Here is an 18599-nt window from a genome sequence, read left to right as displayed (position 1 = left end):
TTTTTTTTTTTTTAAGAGAAATGGAATTCTCCAGGGATGATACCAGTTGTTGATTATTTTTCTCATGCATTAGTCATAGAATAAACAGAAAATTAATTGCTTTGCAGATTTTAAAAATTATGTATTCAATGCAGAAATATCTATTTGGTATGTGTAGATTTAATTGAATGTATTTCTTTTTGTCCTCCCAAATACAATATCAGCTTTAAAGTTGAAGTAAGAAGCATGATTTTATTCTTGCAGACTACTAGTATTTCCCACATGTTAATCCAAATTGTTGAAATGAATTCAAACTGCTTTGGTTTTGTGAGCCATCGAGAGAAAGTAAATATATGATAGTAAATACACATCCCTAAACATAGTCAAGATGCTTTGAAAACCCCAGATGTATTGAACATCTCAAAACTTTTTTTTTTCTTTGCACTGCTTTCTTTGGCAAAAAAAAGTTTGCATTTTTGAACCTCTCATCCCACTTACATCTATCTTGTTCGTTCAGATTAAAAGTGGCTTGAGACCTGTTTTTTAATGTGTGTTTGTAAATTACTTTCTACAGAGGGATCTTAAATTACATGAAGTCTCCAAACTTCATTGTAATTTAAATAAGTAATAAAGTTCTATTTTGCTTATAAGCTATTTAAACAGATGTAGAAGTCAGCCCAACACACGCCACTGTTTGTATTTGATGAAAAACAGAAAAGCTTAAGATAGATTAAAATATTGATAGTGTTAAGTGGCTTTCTAATTGTTGCATTTAATACCAAGCTCTCCTTAGAATCAGTTTCAAGTGTAAGATAGTATTATCTTTTATTTTCACAGCAATCCTTTCCAAAGAAGCTTCCAATGTCTCAGTCAGTGCCTCAGATTTATATCCAGGTTAAGGAATTTATTTATGCAAGCCTTAAGTTTTCAGAGTCACTTCACCGCAGGTAAGCTTAAAGTATCAGGAATGTGACTATAAGGTAACCTATAACTTCCAGGTGACCTAAAAATATATATTAATGTGAAAATATATTTTCTTGTGTGCTTGCTAGCTGTGCTTGTTTCATAATTTACCTATAATTTACATATATAATTCTTTATATTTAATCTATGATTCCCAATGCTATAGCATATATTTCATATGTGTCTCTATATATTGTATACAATATGTGTATGTCCGTATGGGTGAAGGTAGCTTGGCATGGTAAGCAGTCTAAAACACTGCTGGGGTTTTTTAAACAGTATTTACTGGTTTGAGTAATCTAGAGATTTTATTTATTTAACAAAGCATGTAAGATTTGAAAAATATACTTTGGTACTGACCATTTCGGAAATAATTGTGTAGCATCCCTGATTGCTTCAGACGGTCTTTCCCTTCTCAGTGCTTTGAGTTTCCTTAGTAATGATTTCTCCTGCAACAAAACGTGCTGTCTGCATGCTCATTCCCTCTTCCATCCCACCTTTTTCTGATGGAAAACATCACAATTCTCCCATTTCCTTTCCTCTTGTGGCCTTCAAAAGCTTAGTTTTAATTACATAAAATAACATTCATATAGATCTGAAATCTGGAAGGTAGTCATGGCTGGTCACCCACTTCTGCACTGTTAAAGATGTAAATTACTTGCTTTCACACATTCTTAATTGATACTGTTTATAATTTACACGTACTAATGAGCACATGTTGACCTCCTCAGTAACTCATTAAAACCCACAAATTACTCTTACCTATAACTTCCAGGTGACCTAAAAATATATATTAATGTGAAAATATATTTTCTTGTGTGCTTGCTAGCTGTGCTTGTTTCATAATTTACCTATAATTTACATATATAATTCTTTATATTTAATCTATGATTCCCAATGCTATAGCATATATTTCATATGTGTCTCTATATATTGTATACAATATGTGTATGTCCGTATGGGTGAAGGTAGCTTGGCATGGTAAGCAGTCTAAAACACTGCTGGGGTTTTTTAAACAGTATTTACTGGTTTGAGTAATCTAGAGATTTTATTTATTTAACAAAGCATGTAAGATTTGAAAAATATACTTTGGTACTGACCATTTCGGAAATAATTGTGTAGCATCCCTGATTGCTTCAGACGGTCTTTCCCTTCTCAGTGCTTTGAGTTTCCTTAGTAATGATTTCTCCTGCAACAAAACGTGCTGTCTGCATGCTCATTCCCTCTTCCATCCCACCTTTTTCTGATGGAAAACATCACAATTCTCCCATTTCCTTTCCTCTTGTGGCCTTCAAAAGCTTAGTTTTAATTACATAAAATAACATTCATATAGATCTGAAATCTGGAAGGTAGTCATGGCTGGTCACCCACTTCTACACTGTTAAAGATGTAAATTACTTGCTTTCACACATTCTTAATTGATACTGTTTATAATTTACGTACTAATATGAGCACATGTTGACCTCCTCAGTAACTCATTAAAACCCACAAATTACTCTTTCCAAACTGCTGTGTCAATAAACATGTCCAAAATCTAAAAAAAAAAAAAAAAAAAAAGTTTTTCTTCAGTGTTGAAATTCAGTTAATGGATAATTTGGTAAGTGAAAGAGGGGTTCTGTGTGTTAGAGCACAGACACTTGGAGCAACCAGAAATTAAATGCACATAGGAAATTCTTAACATGAAAAGTTCACTTTGCAGGGAAAAAATAAAAATATTAAGTATTACTGTCAAAGTGTTGTCATGTACAGCATAGTTATAAAAATAAACTTTTTTTTCAGCTCAACAGAAATAGTTGATATGCTCAGAAAATCTACAAATTTGCTGCTTACAAGAACTCTAAGTAGTTGTTTACAGAACCTAATTAAAAAACCTCATATAGGTTTAACCGAGGTAAGTTTTAAAACACATACTCAAAACTGTGTTTTTAAGACAATTAGTGCTAAAACTATTCTTGTAAATGTAGATATACTGTGGTGTTAAGATTTGTGTAAGAAAAACAAGTAGTGTTTGCTTTAAAATTGAAAATTTAAAGAGGTGAAAGATGAAGTATAAAAAAGCATCAATATCTGTTACATAAATAATAACAATACAGCGTTGGGTCTAGTAGGAAGTATATTTACACAGGGATGCCTTTTGAGAGAGAGATGACAATGAACGAGTTCTGTCTCCTGTATGATAAACAGAGATTTGCAAGAAATAAGCCAAAGACACTTACTACTTTGGTTGCATACAGAGCATGGTTCGTGTGTTCTGCTCCTGTCTAGCAATTAGTGGCATGTTGTTGAGTTTCTTTTTCTTCCTATTAAAAAAGGGGGGTGGAGAAAATCTCTCTCACATGAACTGTAGTAGTAGTAGTAGTTTCAGAGTAAACCTACCAGATCAAGAAATCTAAAATCTCAAGTTCACTCTAACACATGAAACTTTTTCTGTAGTAATTGCAATTAATATATTTTAGTAGGTTTGTGCATGTTGTTTCTTCATGAGAACTCTCGGTTTAATGTGTTTATTGGACAGAGTAAGAGAGGGTGAGACAGTGAATCACTTTGCACGTACCTGCAGTGAATGTTCAATGTCAGGAGACAGCAGGTACCTACTGAAACATGCTGAGGACTTAGACTGTTGCCATTAGAGCAGTCTTATGTCATATTGAATGTTGTTTTTAAACTGAAAGAACCTCTTGTATAGATGAAATCAAAAAGATGATGATGAGGAGAGAGCTCTATAAATCATATATTGCCATGTTAGTAAGACAAGCCATACAATTTTTCTGAGATGTAGTTTTCTGTGTTCTTGAAATTGGCACAGGAATATTTTCAAGGATATGAAAATAAATTCACTAGTATTTTTTGAGGTGTTTCATTAGCAAGTCGATATGTTTTATGAGAAAAATGTTAAAAAGAGAAAACATTTTACCAAGCATTACATTAGTGTTCACTAAAACAGATAGTATGCAGTGAGAATTAAGATATAATATATTGATATTGCAGTTACTATACATTATATATGTTGTTTAATTTGTGAATTGAATGCAAACGCAGGTCCTGCTTATAAAAACTTTTGTATCATGTACAAGCAGATTGTTACCATTGTTGCGGGGGAAAGGAGTTGACAACCTTATTTTTCAAATTCCCTAACTTCAGAATCCATCATTCTGCAGACAATATTGTGAAATTATTTTTTTTTATAGCAGTACTTTTTAAATAAATATTTTTATGGTACAAATTAGTGATTTGCTTTTGGCAATATATCTTCCTTTATTTTCCCTTTTTTAATTCTAAAAGATCAGTTGCATTTATTTCACTGAGTAGGTGTCTGCAGTCTTCATTTTTCAAATGGCATAATTTGTATGTAAACTCTAGTATTACTCCTTAGTGGTATTTGAAAGCAAACTTGAAAACTAACAGGTAATAGGTGGTAACCTGAAATACTGTAATTAATTATTAGTAGCGTTGTTGCTGAAAGAAGTAACCATTTACAAAATCAAATGACAATGGGTTGTACAAAAAGGATTTTTACAAGAATTTTTTGTCTCTTGTAGCTTGTTCAAATCATCATAAACACAACACACCTGGAACAAGCCTGTAAATACCTTGAGGATTTTATATCTAACATTACAAATATTTCACAAGTGACTGTTCACACTGCAAGACTTTATGGACTTTCTACATTTAAGGTATGGTATATGTCATCCGTTATATGACTATGTCTGAAAAGTTACATTAAAATCACTATAAATGAAGCATTTTAAAACAAAAGGGGGTGAGGGCAAAGCTGCACACTTTCTCATTTTTGACTCTAAAACAATTCTGAACTGTTAAGAATTCAGTTTTAATGCTGAGCAGATAAACACTGTTTTTTGTGTTAGCGGTGTGATTTCAAATATGTCAGTACGTGAGAAGCGTCAATACTCTCTTTCAGATGCATCTTTTATTAAGTTACAAAATGACAAGCTAAGCTTAACTGCACCAGAAGCTTTCAATAGATTAAGCTCCAGTTTGTGTAACATCTTCCCTTTCTGAATGGAATCGAGTAAAACAGCTAGTTTAATCTAAAATGTTTGTATTTTTTATTTGGTTTTATTCTACAATAGAAACATTTTGTGGTATATTTTCAAATTGTGTAATTTAGTAATATAAAAGCAGTATTAAGAATGTGCTACAAAGCATAAATTATTCAATTATCTTTTCAGAATTCATATTTTATTTACATGTCCTTTATACACACAATAATAGTTGTTAAAATGATCACTGGGAACCTGACTGTTTCTAATGTATGGCGACTGTTTCTAATGTATGGGAACTGCTTATCTGCACAAGCTGTATTATCTCGGACATTTTTCAGAAATGGCAGAAGTACTTAAGCTTATATCTCAAAAAATTAAAGCAAGTCATAGGTGATGCGTACTCAGCATAGACAATTGTTTAATTTCAACAGTTAGCATGGTAAGATTTGTAAGCCGAGTATAAAACAATCCTAAAATAAAAAATGTTGTAGTTTTATTTCTGTATATGGCTCCTCATCTTGTTAGTAGGTGAAGTTCTCCTAGTTATTCTTGAATTTGTCTATACAAAAATTCTGAAGGATTTTGAAAAGAGGTACCTAAAACAAAAATACCAAGTGACTTGTATAGTCACATCTGATGTCCTTGGCAGAGCAAAAACCGTACCCTCATCTGTGAAGTCCCTCTCCACAGTATTACTCAAAAGGCCTTAGTCCTTTTTCAGTTGTAAGGCAGACACGTGTTGTTAATGAGAAACCTGCACATAAAAATGAAATTGCTGAAGACAACTTATACACATAATGTCAGGTAACTCAAGGTGACTGAGATTTATCCCTAAGATAAATTAGTCAAAATTCTGATCCTTGCTCAGGCTGCTTTATGTCATAATGACCCTAGTAAGCTCTAAAACAAGATCCCAACATCTGGACTAGCTATGTTGAGTTGCAAAGCTGAATGGTCCTACACCAGAAGCCCTGCTGTGCTGTGGCACTTGGGGACAGGTGTAGAGACGCTTAGAGATCCTTTATGCTCTGGTGGTGGTGAAGCACCAGATGGTTGTGTACATTGAAGAACCAAGTTTTGGTATTTATGTACATAAAATATGGCAGAAATTATTTCACTGACCCAGTCTGGCTGAGTAGCTTTTCTGGTTTAGAATAGAAGCAAATGTGTGTGCTTGGGGGGTGGCTGAGGTTTTCTTTCTGTGGTGGGTTGACCCTGGCTGGGTGCCCACCAAAGCCGCTCTATCACTTCCCCTTCTCAGCTGGACAGGGGAGAGAAAATATAACGAAAGGCTCCAAGCACTGCTATGGGCACTGCAGTTGATTAGCATTTCCACTGTTCCCTTACAGTTCCAGGAGCCTCCTGTCACATGGGAGGCCACTACAAGATGAAGTAGTCCATCTCTGGACTATTTCTGCACAAGAGAAGGTAATACAATCTCATTAGATTCTAATATCGCCAAAAGAGTTTTATGAATTTAGTTTTTGCATGTGTTTCCAAAAAAAGTCATGTAAAGAACATCACATTAAGATGACAGCAAGGCAAAAGGAAGCTTATGAAGGGTGCTTGTAGCTACACAAATAAGGCTCGAATGAGGTGACAGCAACACTTACAATTGATGATTTAACATTAGCATCTGGTCACCAAGACTTTCATAAGAGGTATTGAAAATAGTCAGGTCTTAGACTACCTTCACACAGTCTCTCCTTTTTTCCTAGTTGGTGCACTTCAGCATCCTTAGAAAGCACTCTTCCATCTTCAGAGGGAGAAGGCCTGAGCTGGAGTAACGTGTCCAGTTATAGCCACTGCAGTTACGGATTTTTATGGATTGGTTGGAGGTGTCCAGAGAAGGGCAATGAGGATGATCAAACAGAAAATAGGACCTATGAGGAAAGATCAAAAGCATGAGACTGTTTAGACAGGGAAGAAAGAGACATGACCACCTTCAAAATGTAAAGGGTAAGTTTAACCAAGACAGGCAGCAATCTTGGATGCTTACATATGATTCAAATGCAGAGAAGGGATTGAAACAGTCAGAAGGTGACTTGCCCAAAGCAGCCTAGAAAAGCCAAGAACAAAATTCAAGCCTTTTCATGATTGGTCCCATGCTCTCATCGGTAGCCATTCTTTCCTCTATACTGTTTAGGTGACAGGCTCTTTCTGAGTGGAAGATAATGAATCACTGTCATTTTATACACAAAGCAAAGTTTCTCTTCTGGAAGTCTTACCTGAGACCACCGTCGCTGATTGGCTCGGCCTTGGCCAGCAGCAGGTCCCTCTTGGAGCTGGCTGACATCAGCTCTATTGGACATGGGGGAAGCTTCTAGCGGCTTCTCACAGAAGCCACCCCTGTAGCCCACCTGCTGCCAAAACCTTGCCATGCAAACCCAGTACACTTTCTGAAGAAAACATTCTCACAGAAGAATAATCTTGTATCGGTTACCTTGTGCCTTTTTAGTCACTTGGGGCTTCTATACAGAAATTTTTGAAAGAGAAACAAAACAAAACAAAAAGTCATCAGGGATTCCAAAACAGCTGCAACTTGAACTTTAGGTATTTGGGGTTTTTTCAGTGTACACTGGAACAAAGGAGGGTGATTTCTTGTATTTATGGGATAAAGAGGACTAATCCTATTGAGAGTAGTTCTGTTTTCTGTACTTCATTTTTTTCTCTTGATGCAATATGTAGCCTATCCTATTATAATATCCCCTCTGGCATAGATGTTAAAAGGTGGGTGAGGTGGAATGAGACATCATCATTGCAAGACACTTCATATTTCCAGTTGATTGCCAACAATTTTCCCATTAACTCTCATTTGTTTTGCTAGGGATTTAATGAATAAGGCAAGACAGAAAGGTTCTGGCCTAGCAACTGTAATTAGGTTGCCATTGCCCTACCAGTACTTTTACTAGTTTTGCCCTGTCCTTAAGATCTAGGCTGCCTAGTTTGCTTGTTGTGTACCGATAGTGCATGTGTGTCTTTGAATTTGCATATCTATAGATACTTTCGTGTAAGGTCAATCCATAATCTTTTTAACATTCAAACAAAACACTTAATGCAGCCATAGTCTTTGATTTCATTAAGAGGTAAGATGTTCTTTATCCTTGAATTTCATTTAATAAATGCAGTTGAAAGTTTGCATTATGTTTTATGCTGATTGCTTATGCTGTAAGTTATGTTTAACTATCCTATAAACTATCTTAAGTTCTATTGGAGGGAATCACAGAATATTATATCTGTGTTTAGTGAGCTTGGTATCTATGCACTTTGGAAAAATAGAGAATGAACGCTGACAAACACGGAAGAATTTTTTTTTATGGCTTGTCTCCTGTCTCTTGCCCTGGAGAACTTGTTAGCACAACGTTCTCCACTTAGAGTAGAAAATTCTTTTCTCATTAATCCCCCATTTTTTTCCTCTGTATTTTAATGAAAAACTGCTTGCAGTTCCCCAACGGGGCCCTCACAGAGTTTGGTATGTTCTACTGTTATTAAATTCATCTCCTGGTGGCAAATCATGTCACCTCCATTCTTTCTGAGTGGTTAAAAATCTCCTTTTATTAGCAGCATTGATCACATTTACATTCCATAAGATGATCTTATAAGTACATCTACACTGTATTTTTTTAATAGAAGCCTTCATACCTATTTCATGGCTACTATTTTAGAGGGCTGTTTTTCTCATTTTATTTTTGTATATAAGATCTCATTTTAAGATGTCCTTCAGACTCTCCAAGCATTGTTTCACATGGGTGGAAATTAAAATAAAAAAACAAACACCAAAACTTGTTTCATTTTATCATGTTAAAAAATTTTGTCACTTTCAATATTTGTAGCCACGTTTTCCAGCTTTGGATGACCATTGTTTTCCTTTGTTTAAATCAGCAGTCACACTAAGCATAAATAGATGTATTTGCAGACCTAGTTGACAGAAGTTTTTGAGCCCAGGGTCTCAGCATTAAGCTGTGTAATGGCTGTCAGAGGGCCAGATACACAGCATCAAATCCCGTGCAGGGCTTCAGGACGTCCTTTAACAAAACCACGTCATTTGCCCTTTTCACTTTATAATGGGGGGAAAATCTGGTGAGCTTTCAAAAGGTTTTGATGCAATTCCGTCACCACGTTAAAAGAAGAGGTGGAGTTAATTCATCTGCCTGTAGGAGTCATCCCAAATCTGAATACTGCTAACTCACTCTTTCTTGACTTGTGCATGGGATTCACAGTGCTGCTTCTCAGAAGTAACTTCAGGGTTTGAAATCCAATTGCTCAGCTGTTCACAGTTTTCTCAGGGAACAGAGCAACTCCTTGCTTAAAGTACTGGCAGCACACTGTTCCAATTGTAAACCAATAACCAAAGCAAAATAATAGGTAGCAAAAAACAGGCTTCCAAAACAAAAACTGAAAGACTAGTCTTGTCATTGCCAGTAAATCGTCTTAACTGGTAAAGATGATACAACCACTCCATAAATGACTTAGTTTTTAAACAAAAAAACCCCAAACCCAAACAAACAAAAAATCCAAGCAATTGCACTAAACTAAGCCGATATATTTGCAAGTCCTGTCATTATAGATTGTTGAAACTGAGGTCTCATTATTAATTAGAAACTTTAAATATAGACTTGACTTTAATTGAAGCTTTTATAGTCCTAGCCATCTACAAAATTGTGGATGTCAGCATATTCTTTTATTTGACATGTTAATAGCTTGTCAGATTCTTGTGTGTTGGATTGGGAGAGCTGTTCAGTGGATGCTTTTACAAGTTGGCTCGGCAGTAAAAATGCTGTTTTTAGGGAATCGTACTTTGATATTTATACACGGCAGGGCCACATGCTTTCTCGCTTCCTGCTGGAGTGCCTCACAGCCTGGGGCCTGACTGAAGACTGAATTTGACACACTCAATGTGATGCCACCTTTAAGCTCAGATAATTTTGATTTTCTTTCTTTTTCTCTTTGTCTTTCTTATTTACGCCTTTCTTATTTACACCTTTCTGACGTGCCATGTTTTTGGACTGCTTTCTCCCAGAGGAAACTAGCGATGGGAATTTCATCCACTTTTATGTTGCTCCTGTATATCCAGCCTATTTTTACCCTCTAAAAAACTTTCAGCAACTGACCAGTTCACTTTAAATCAAATGTCTTTCTTGAATTATTTCTAAAGATCGGTGAAGAAAGTTTCATGTTGACCCCAAATTAGAACATAGAATTTATTGAGTATCTTTAAACTCCAGGCTGGCAAAAGCAGGCCTTTCCAGCAAGATACACCTTATCAAGTATCTGTACATCGATCCCATTGCATCTATGAGGATGTCCCCTAAACAAATAAGGCAGATAGTTAGCGTCATAAACTCACTTCACAGTAAATGCTAGACTTTACCTCTTTACTGTTCCAAAAAGTAGAATCCGGGTGGTGGCAGAACAAAAAGTAGGGGTGGGAGGAAGTAGGGGAGTGCTCTGAATCATGGTGTGTGATGATCAGGATATTTAAAGGAGGATGAAAAATGATGAGTATTCTTCAGATGTGCAACTTTAAGACATTAATTACATAAAAATCATACGATTGCTGGACCTCTAGCCATAACAGATAAAATAATTAGGTTCTTTTATTATTTTCTTTGTAAAAGAGGGTAAATAAACTTTGTGTCAGGGTTGATAAATTGTAAGGCTGAATTAAAGGTGGTTGTTGTGAAGAGAGTAAAGCAATCTCTTTGTTTCCAAATTCAAATTGATTTAAACATTAATTACATAAAAATCATACGATTGCTGGACCTCTAGCCATAACAGATAAAATAATTAGGTTCTTTTATTATTTTCTTTGTAAAAGAGGGTAAATAAACTTTGTGTCAGGGTTGATAAATTGTAAGGCTGAATTAAAGGTGGTTGTTGTGAAGAGAGTAAAGCAATCTCTTTGTTTCCAAATTCACATTGATTTAATTTGTCTCTGAAAACTTAGATTATTCTGTAGGCATATTCTGTTATAAACACTCTTATAGTATGCATAATGGGAGTATTTTAAAAACCACAGCCTCAGACTTGTAAGACAGAAATGAAAATACTGATTTAAATAATACATTTTTTGAATCTAAGAAAAACACAAGACTTCAGTTTCATTGATGAATATAATTTTATCTGCATTCTAATAATATTTTAGAATTCTGACATTTGCACACAATTTTTTTTTCAGGATGCAAGGCATGCTGCAGAAGGAGAAATATACACAAAACTTAACCAAAAAATAGATGAATTTATTCAGATTGCTGATTATGATTGGACAATGTCTGAATCAGATGGAAGAGCCAGTGGATACTTAATGGACCTTATTAACTTTTTAAGAAGCACGTTTCAAGTTTTTACTCATTTACCTGTAAGTGTTCAAAATTAAGTTTAATTTCAAGCTATTGGAGCATTAGTTTATTTTAAAATACTAAGATTTTGAAGATAGATGTGATTTTTGAATTGTGCACATGCTGGCAGATGTATTTTTTAGATGTTTCAGTACAGATGTATTTTCAGATAATGTTTCAGTATGTTGATGATGCTTACCCATGGTAATACTTAGAAAATACTTTCAAATACTTTAGTAATATTGTTAACAACAGCAAATTTACAAATAGTGTAAGAACTTGTGCAGTTTTCTAGAGCATCAGATGGCCTTTTTAATTAATGATATTGGTTCTGTGTACACATGCATTGATTCAAACAATGCAGAATTGGTGCAAATCCTGCATTTGTGCACAAGATTATGGAGGTCTTGGATTCTCCAAGGCTGTTTTTAGCTAAATAGTTTTGATCATAAAAAGGAATTTGATTCTAGTTAACTGAGCTTCATTGAAATGAATCCTTGTTCATATTCAAATATATCCTGTGTTAATTTGTCTCGGGTAAAAGGGTACTGTTAACCTGTTTTATGTACTAATTGTTACATTCTGTTGTCTGATTTCTCCTTGCTTTAAGACAAAAAAGACTATTTCTAGTTTGATTTATCATCGTAACAGTTTATAGCTTTATAGGTCTGGAGTAACTTCAGTAGGTCTTTCAAGCTACATCTGCTTTTCATCATCTTGTCCTTGGTTGCAACTGTCACACTGATGTCTGAGTGCTTTACCCACATGCAATGCCTATAAAGAATAAGTCCTCAATGCATAGGCTGTGTTGAGGCTCCAGACTGGAAGTAAAAGATAATTTCTTTATGTGCACAGCAAGGTGTTGAAGTTGCTGGCATAGTGGGCTTATGTGGTCTTCCAAATCACATGTGAAGAGGCTGTGATTCTTCAGTCTCTTTTTTACTGACTCAAAGACATAACCCACTCAAAATGTATCACATAATACTGATGTGAATGTGACATATGAGGCATGTGCTTCTGTGCCAATCAGCTGAGCGTTTTTTGATAAAGAATAGCAAGTTTGCTAGGTAGTTAAATTCATTGTAAATTAACATACAAAGCAGTGTGAACCAATGAAACTGCTCCTCAATGGTCATATGCATATAGCAGTTAAGGAATGTGCAACTTCTAGAGAAGGATGTACAGAAGTCTGTCATGAATGTATGTTGTGATATAGCTGTTTGGAAATGAGCCACAGACAGAACGAAGTAATGTGTTAAGAGGGATGGAAAGAAGCAGCTGTGGCATTAGGACTTGAAAAGTGTGAAAGGAATAGAAATATGTATCTGGGGGCACAAGTCAACCTTTGGAGAAAGCTAGTTCCTATGAAGAGGTTATTTAGTAATTTCAAACTCTGGTCAGGTAACAGGAAGGATGTGGAACTATATGGATGACTAGTCTGGTCTGGCAAGAGGGTTCTTGTAATTTTTGACTTATCCTGTGTATTGCTCCCTATTCTGGCTTGGCCAATTGTAGAAACATACAGTCCTATGAATGTTGTTGTGCATGAGCTGTGGAGGTTATATGAAAACGTGTATACAGTTTCATTATGGTGATTCTGGTTAGATTTGTAATAGTAAGTCATTTTCATTAAGAGAAAATTTATAGTAAAAGCATTTTCAAAGATAAGCCCAGAACTAGGTCCCATACCTCATTAAAAAAGTGCTTTGGAGTGCTAAACTAAGCTAGATTCTCATTTGCCATAGTTAAGATTTGGAATAGTTTTAGAATTCATTTTCGTTAATGGATTATTCCATTAATGTCACAGTGTCATTTCCATAATAATTTTTGTATGGCTGGCAGAAACATTCCACTGCTCAAAATAGTTTCTCAGAACCTTTTCTGTAATTAGAAATCAAAGAACAAAAGTCCTAGCCACTGGCCATAATTCTAGTAAGGAAAAGAGCAGGACAAGTAGAGGAAATCTCTTTTCTTCCTACCTTAGCGTATCTGATCATGTTAGAGGGCATTGTGTTAGGGCTAGGGGCACTAGCTGGCCACACTAGTTCTCCGTAGTCTCGTTCAAGGGTCACTGACTTTCCCTTTGATATTGTTTCAAACTCTAGTCTTCCTGTAGAAGTGTTATGATATGTTCTTTAACAATTTTTTGTTGCAGTCATTGAGTTCCTGTCGTTAGAGTCTTGTTTTATTTTAGCTGTATGTGTAAGCTGTGTAAATGCACAGGGGTGTGTCTCCTTTTGTGCTTCCATGTGGGGCTATACGGAATTATTTTTGTACCTATGTAGACATAGCTTTTAAAAAATACATCTTATGTTACACATCTGTCTTATGCAATTTGTATTATTTTTATTGGAATGTTAGCGATCTAAATCAGGTAGACCATGATCTCAATTTTACTGAACCTGCACACTTCGTGGCACAACTTAGTTGGGGTCTGATATCTCCAGTGAATCACTGGAAATGTCTTGCGTCTCTGAAGCTTTTTTTTCCCCTCTTTAAGTTTTACATCTTAGTTTTCTCCTCTGTGTTTGTTTACTGTACTTAAGAAGCAGTTTTGGAAAAGAAAATGGCTTTATTCCACCCTGCAGTTATATTACTATTAGATTTATGTTAAAATTTATTAATTGGTCATGTTACATTTAGATTCTTATTGTCCTGAGCCATTCTAAGTCTGGCTTGAACAAAGTATGTTAATGACATACAGATAGCCTCTGTAAGCTAAGATGGTAAACATGGCATTTATTTGTCAACCTAAGTATTTTGGAATATATTATTTCTTGTAATGAAAGATTTCTGGAAAGGCATATCAATAGACGCTTTGTCATTTGAATTTTGCTACTTTGATATTTTGGCATACAGTTCCTTATTACAGAAAAACATTTTATTGCTGAATTAGTATTATTTAAATTCTAATCTCTTTGTTATGCCTCAACAAAATACTATATAAGTTCACAGGTTTAAAAAAAAATAATTTAAAGAATTTTGTAGCTGTAATTGTTCTTTTTGGAAGCTATTCCTTACCTTTTATTGCTACCAATTTTTATTCTTTTTTTTTTTTTTGATGTTGACAGTACATCTTAATTTTTTTGTTTTGATTGCCTTACTGGTTTCCTTCTCAGAATAACAACAATGACCATGCAGCTATGTCGGTAAGTAGATGCAAGATGAAGAAAAAGCATGTGAACTGAAAAACTATGAACTGCCTGCAGGCTTATTGCTTCAATTTTTAAACATTTAATAAAAAGACCCTTCTGTTTTGCTGATGATTTGCTGCGTACCTTGTGTGGTTGCATGCAGGGATCAGGTTAACGACTAACATTGGGCTTTCGTACACTGGGACAGCAGGAGCCCTAAAAACCTTGCAGAAGGTTGGTGGGGTGTGCCTTGCATCCCAAATGAGATAATTTAGAGGAGACTATGAGGCTGTTTGAAAGAGAGGTCAAGTATCAAAATGCAGCTATGAGACGTGCATACAGAATAAAGGTAGAGTGATATAACAGAATAAAGAATCAGTGAAAGTTCCATTGTTTCTCTGCTACATCTGCTTAGGGTCAAGGGAATGTGTGTGCTCAATTTTTTAATTTTTTTTTATTTTTAAGAAGATGATGGATTGCATTTAAGAATTATTCCAAGCCCTGATTATTTTCAGGTCATCAATTTTTGTATAAGGAGTTTATTTTGATTTGACATAAGCATTTCCATGATAACGAAAGTATTGAAATTAATATTATTCTGTTAAGAGTGGCTTCTGAATACTGAATTTCTGAACCTACTTTTACTAATTTTCTCTAACAATGTGGTTGAATCTTGTTCACTTAAGCAGCATACAGCAACAAATGTACACTGTGCTGTTTACTGTTATAGTGAACAAATGTGTAAGGCACTTAGAGTACGCAGTGTGGGAATAACCCCGTTCATTGCTACAATCTGGAAAGCAATTGGCTGAGTAGTAGCTCTGTGGATCTGGAGAGAGGATCTAGCAGTGTGCTTACAAGTTGTTAGGAGCCTAGAGCACATGACTCACAAATGGAGGTTTAGGGAGGTGGATTATTTAGTCAGTTAAAGAGAAGGCTGGGGAGAGATCTAGTGGCAGTCTACGACCTCTTGAAGGACAGATACAAAGGTGATGGAGCCAAACTCTTCTTGGTAGCACTGACAAATTCACATGTGGCTATGGTCACAAGTAGAAGCTCTGGAGATGAAGCTTTGACATTAGGGGAAAAGTTTGCATGAATAGAGTAGTGTGGTGTTGGAGGAGGTTACCCAGAGAGGCTGTTGAATGCCCATCCTCAGTTGTTTGGAAGGCTCAGCCAGAAAAAAGGACAATAGACCTGAACTAGTGTTGGCAATAGTCCTACTCCAGGTAGGAGGCTGGACTAGATGACATTGGTGCTTCATTCCAGTGAACATTTCTATGATTTGAATACTCAGCCTCATGTTGAACTGTCAAGCTAATAGGTGTCATGAGCACTAGGAATAGTGAATATTTTGTGTAGAAATATTTCCTGTTAATGTTGAATAGGTGTCAGTGTGCTGGTTATGTCATGACCAAGCACTAGCAGAATTTCAGAGATGCAGAGCACAGAGGCTGCGTTGCTTTTGAAAGGTTATAATTTAAAAGTCATGCAGTTTTTAGTGGTTCTGTTTTCTAAAGTCACAAGAATTTAGTCTTTCACGATTATTGCTGTTTTAGGGTTCTTTTACATCCCATTTTAAGTTCATGCTGCAGTTTATAGAGTCATTAGATACTTCGAATCAAAAAGCAAATTAAGATTTCATTATACAGCCATTAATCTCATAAAATCAATTGGATGATCAAATTTGTTATTAAGGACCTGCATTTTTTAGTTTTTGTTTTGAACAGTTAAAGAAAAATCATACCTTTTATTTTCAGATCAGTTAATTTGAAACTATAGAGAGTATATAAATAAGTGTGTTTAAGTTTAGAATTAGCTGAAGTTTTATTCTAGATATGTGCTTTGTCAGTACTAAGTTAGTATTGGACAACTCTTTGGAAAAGAATGACTACTGAAAAGTAACAGTTACAAATTACTTTCAAGTAGGTATTTTTTATTATTTCAGTAGAATTTGGGGCAGAGACTGGAAGTAAAATTGATTCTTAAAAATTCCATTAGTGTTTTTTAGTATACTTGTATTTTATCAATAGTTCAAAAGTTGGATTTTAGTCCTGATGTTACGTAATATAATGTCTTAGTTGTTATGACTGATAAAATCTGTATGTTTAGTTTCTTTGCATTTGCAGAAAGTTTTTCATTATGTCATTTCATATTGTTAAATTAATTCTTCAGCTTAACTTCTTAGATTTAACAGATAAGTTTTGTTATTTCCTTTTATGCTGAGGATGGCAGTTTGTGTTATTTTATTGTTTCTGTGATTGGCAGCAAAAGCCTAATTTCACAGCTTGCAGTGGGGGTGAAGGAGTGGTGGTTTTCTGCAGCTATATTCAAAAACTGTCAATCAACAGCCTCCACAGGCTACTTAGAGAATGGGTTTTCTTACTGATTTCTCCAAATGCCGCTTCATGCTGTCTTTGATTGGCACAGCCTGGCAGGGAGGATGGATGAATCTGTCACTGGCCGGTTAATTGTGTTGCTAGTCTCAGCCTGACATCAGGTCTTTGACTCCTAAGTGGCTCAATACAAAACAAATTAGCAGATTGTAGTCATATTTCTCATTCTATATGCTTTGACTTTGTTGAATGCAGTCCATAAATCATACTGACTGACACCATAGTGAACGATGAAAGCTGCTTTTGAGACAGCTAGCATGGGTCTTAGCAGTACCGCGAAGGTGCTGTGGAAGGATGCATATGGCTGACCCTTTGGGAATTTCCTAGGAGCCAAATGTCTCGTTACTGCAATTGTTCTTAGGAGAAAAGCTTTTGGATCCTATAAAAAAGGATTTAATATGTCAGCAGATTCTCTTCACAAGCTCCTTTGAAATATAAGAAGTTTGTCTAAGGGTTTTCTTTTTTTACAAACTTGTATTTCAGCAAAATGTGAAGGCTGGGTGAAAAAACAGTTGCCTTTAACACTATTAGCAGGTGTTTTTGCTTGTAGAATAGGGTCCTTGTTTCTTAAACTTTACATTGGTTGAGTGGAAGAAAAGGTTTTGTGGATAGCAGCAATTAGCATAGGCATAGTGGAGATAATAGTGGCGTCTCCAAATGGGAGGCAACTGGAGTGAATGTGAGAAGCCTGCTGAATCTCTGCACGCTATTGAATATAGGTATTTAATTGCTAGGTACAGTAACCACAGCCACCCCCCCTTAAAAAGATAATAGTAATTTAAATCCCCCAAACTGACAAATAATAAACATTAAGAATGTTTTAAAACTAACTGAGATTTGTTTAATTCTGGAAAAAAAACGTGTTCTTATGTTCATGAATCCTTAATATTCCTTTTCAAAATGCATTATGAAAAATTGGCAAGGAATTGATTAATTGGTGGATGGTGGAAATTTGGAGAGAGATTTGAGATGAGACTAGATCTCATTTGTCAAACACGAATTTGAATTTAATTATTTTCTGAATATCATACATCCAACGTATTTTGAACTGGGAAGCACTGAATTTTGAAGAGGATAACAGTAAAGTTCACATTTCTCTCAGTTAAAATTCAGCATTTTGATTGATATGCATAGCTTCGTTTTTTCTCTAGATTTAAGAAAATTGAGTGATTGTATTGAGTCAGTAGAAACTGTTTATAGTAAAATTCTATTATTTGTTGATATGTGATGTGAACAATAAGCCTGTAGTTCAAGTTACATAGTTGGAAATAGCTTAAATGTTAGGATGTTTCCATTTTATGAAATTTTAAAATAAACATTAAACGTACATGTATTGATACTTATTTAAAGTTCCAAGTGGCTTTTACCATGTCATTTCTGTATTGTAACCATTATCTTGTGCTCCAGTACTATTGATATTTGCCAGATTGTAACAATTAACTAGAGGTGCTTGTTAGAAATATAAAATTCTGTCTTTTATTTAAAATAATAGAGGAGTACACATTGTTTGCATATAAAATAAATTGAATGTTAAAATTTTTCTTGACAACCTATGAATCTGGTTGAACTTCTATTACATTATAGTGGCAGCAGAAATAGGACATGGAGCTGATTTGATGGAGCAGTACATTAAACAGAGATGCGCTAGTTGTTCCATTAAATCAAAATGACATTTCCATTAAGTATTTCAAACCTACTACACTGTAATTAAATGAACTGTGGCCCATTGATTCCCCTTCTCACCTCCTTTTTTCCTTCTTTTTATCCCTTTTTTCCCCCTTTTCT

At 35.1% G+C, this 18599-nt stretch overlaps 1 protein-coding gene across 2 annotated transcripts in view; it reads left to right on the top strand.

Annotated features, from left to right (window-relative positions):
• EXOC6 (exocyst complex component 6) overlaps positions 1 to 18599 on the top strand; it is an 81503-nt gene that overhangs the window by 45474 nt on the left and 17430 nt on the right. The window contains exons 15-19 of one of the 2 annotated variants that reach the window (XM_019471708.1): positions 817 to 926; positions 2722 to 2833; positions 4482 to 4616; positions 11125 to 11304; positions 14356 to 14418. In XM_019471708.1, coding sequence (XP_019327253.1) covers positions 817 to 926; positions 2722 to 2833; positions 4482 to 4616; positions 11125 to 11304; positions 14356 to 14379 — 561 coding nt within the window. In that variant the 3' untranslated portion in view covers positions 14380 to 14418. Of the gene's footprint in view, positions 1 to 816; positions 927 to 2721; positions 2834 to 4481; positions 4617 to 11124; positions 11305 to 14355; positions 14419 to 18599 lie in introns of those variants that run through there. The other variant, XM_019471707.1, reaches the window with a different exon arrangement.

The sequence above is a fragment of the Aptenodytes forsteri genome, unplaced genomic scaffold (assembly GCF_000699145.1).
Source record: "Aptenodytes forsteri isolate BGI_AS27 unplaced genomic scaffold, ASM69914v1 Scaffold15, whole genome shotgun sequence".
NCBI lineage: Eukaryota > Metazoa > Chordata > Aves > Sphenisciformes > Spheniscidae > Aptenodytes > Aptenodytes forsteri.
This window is presented reverse-complemented; position numbering and strand designations above follow the sequence as displayed.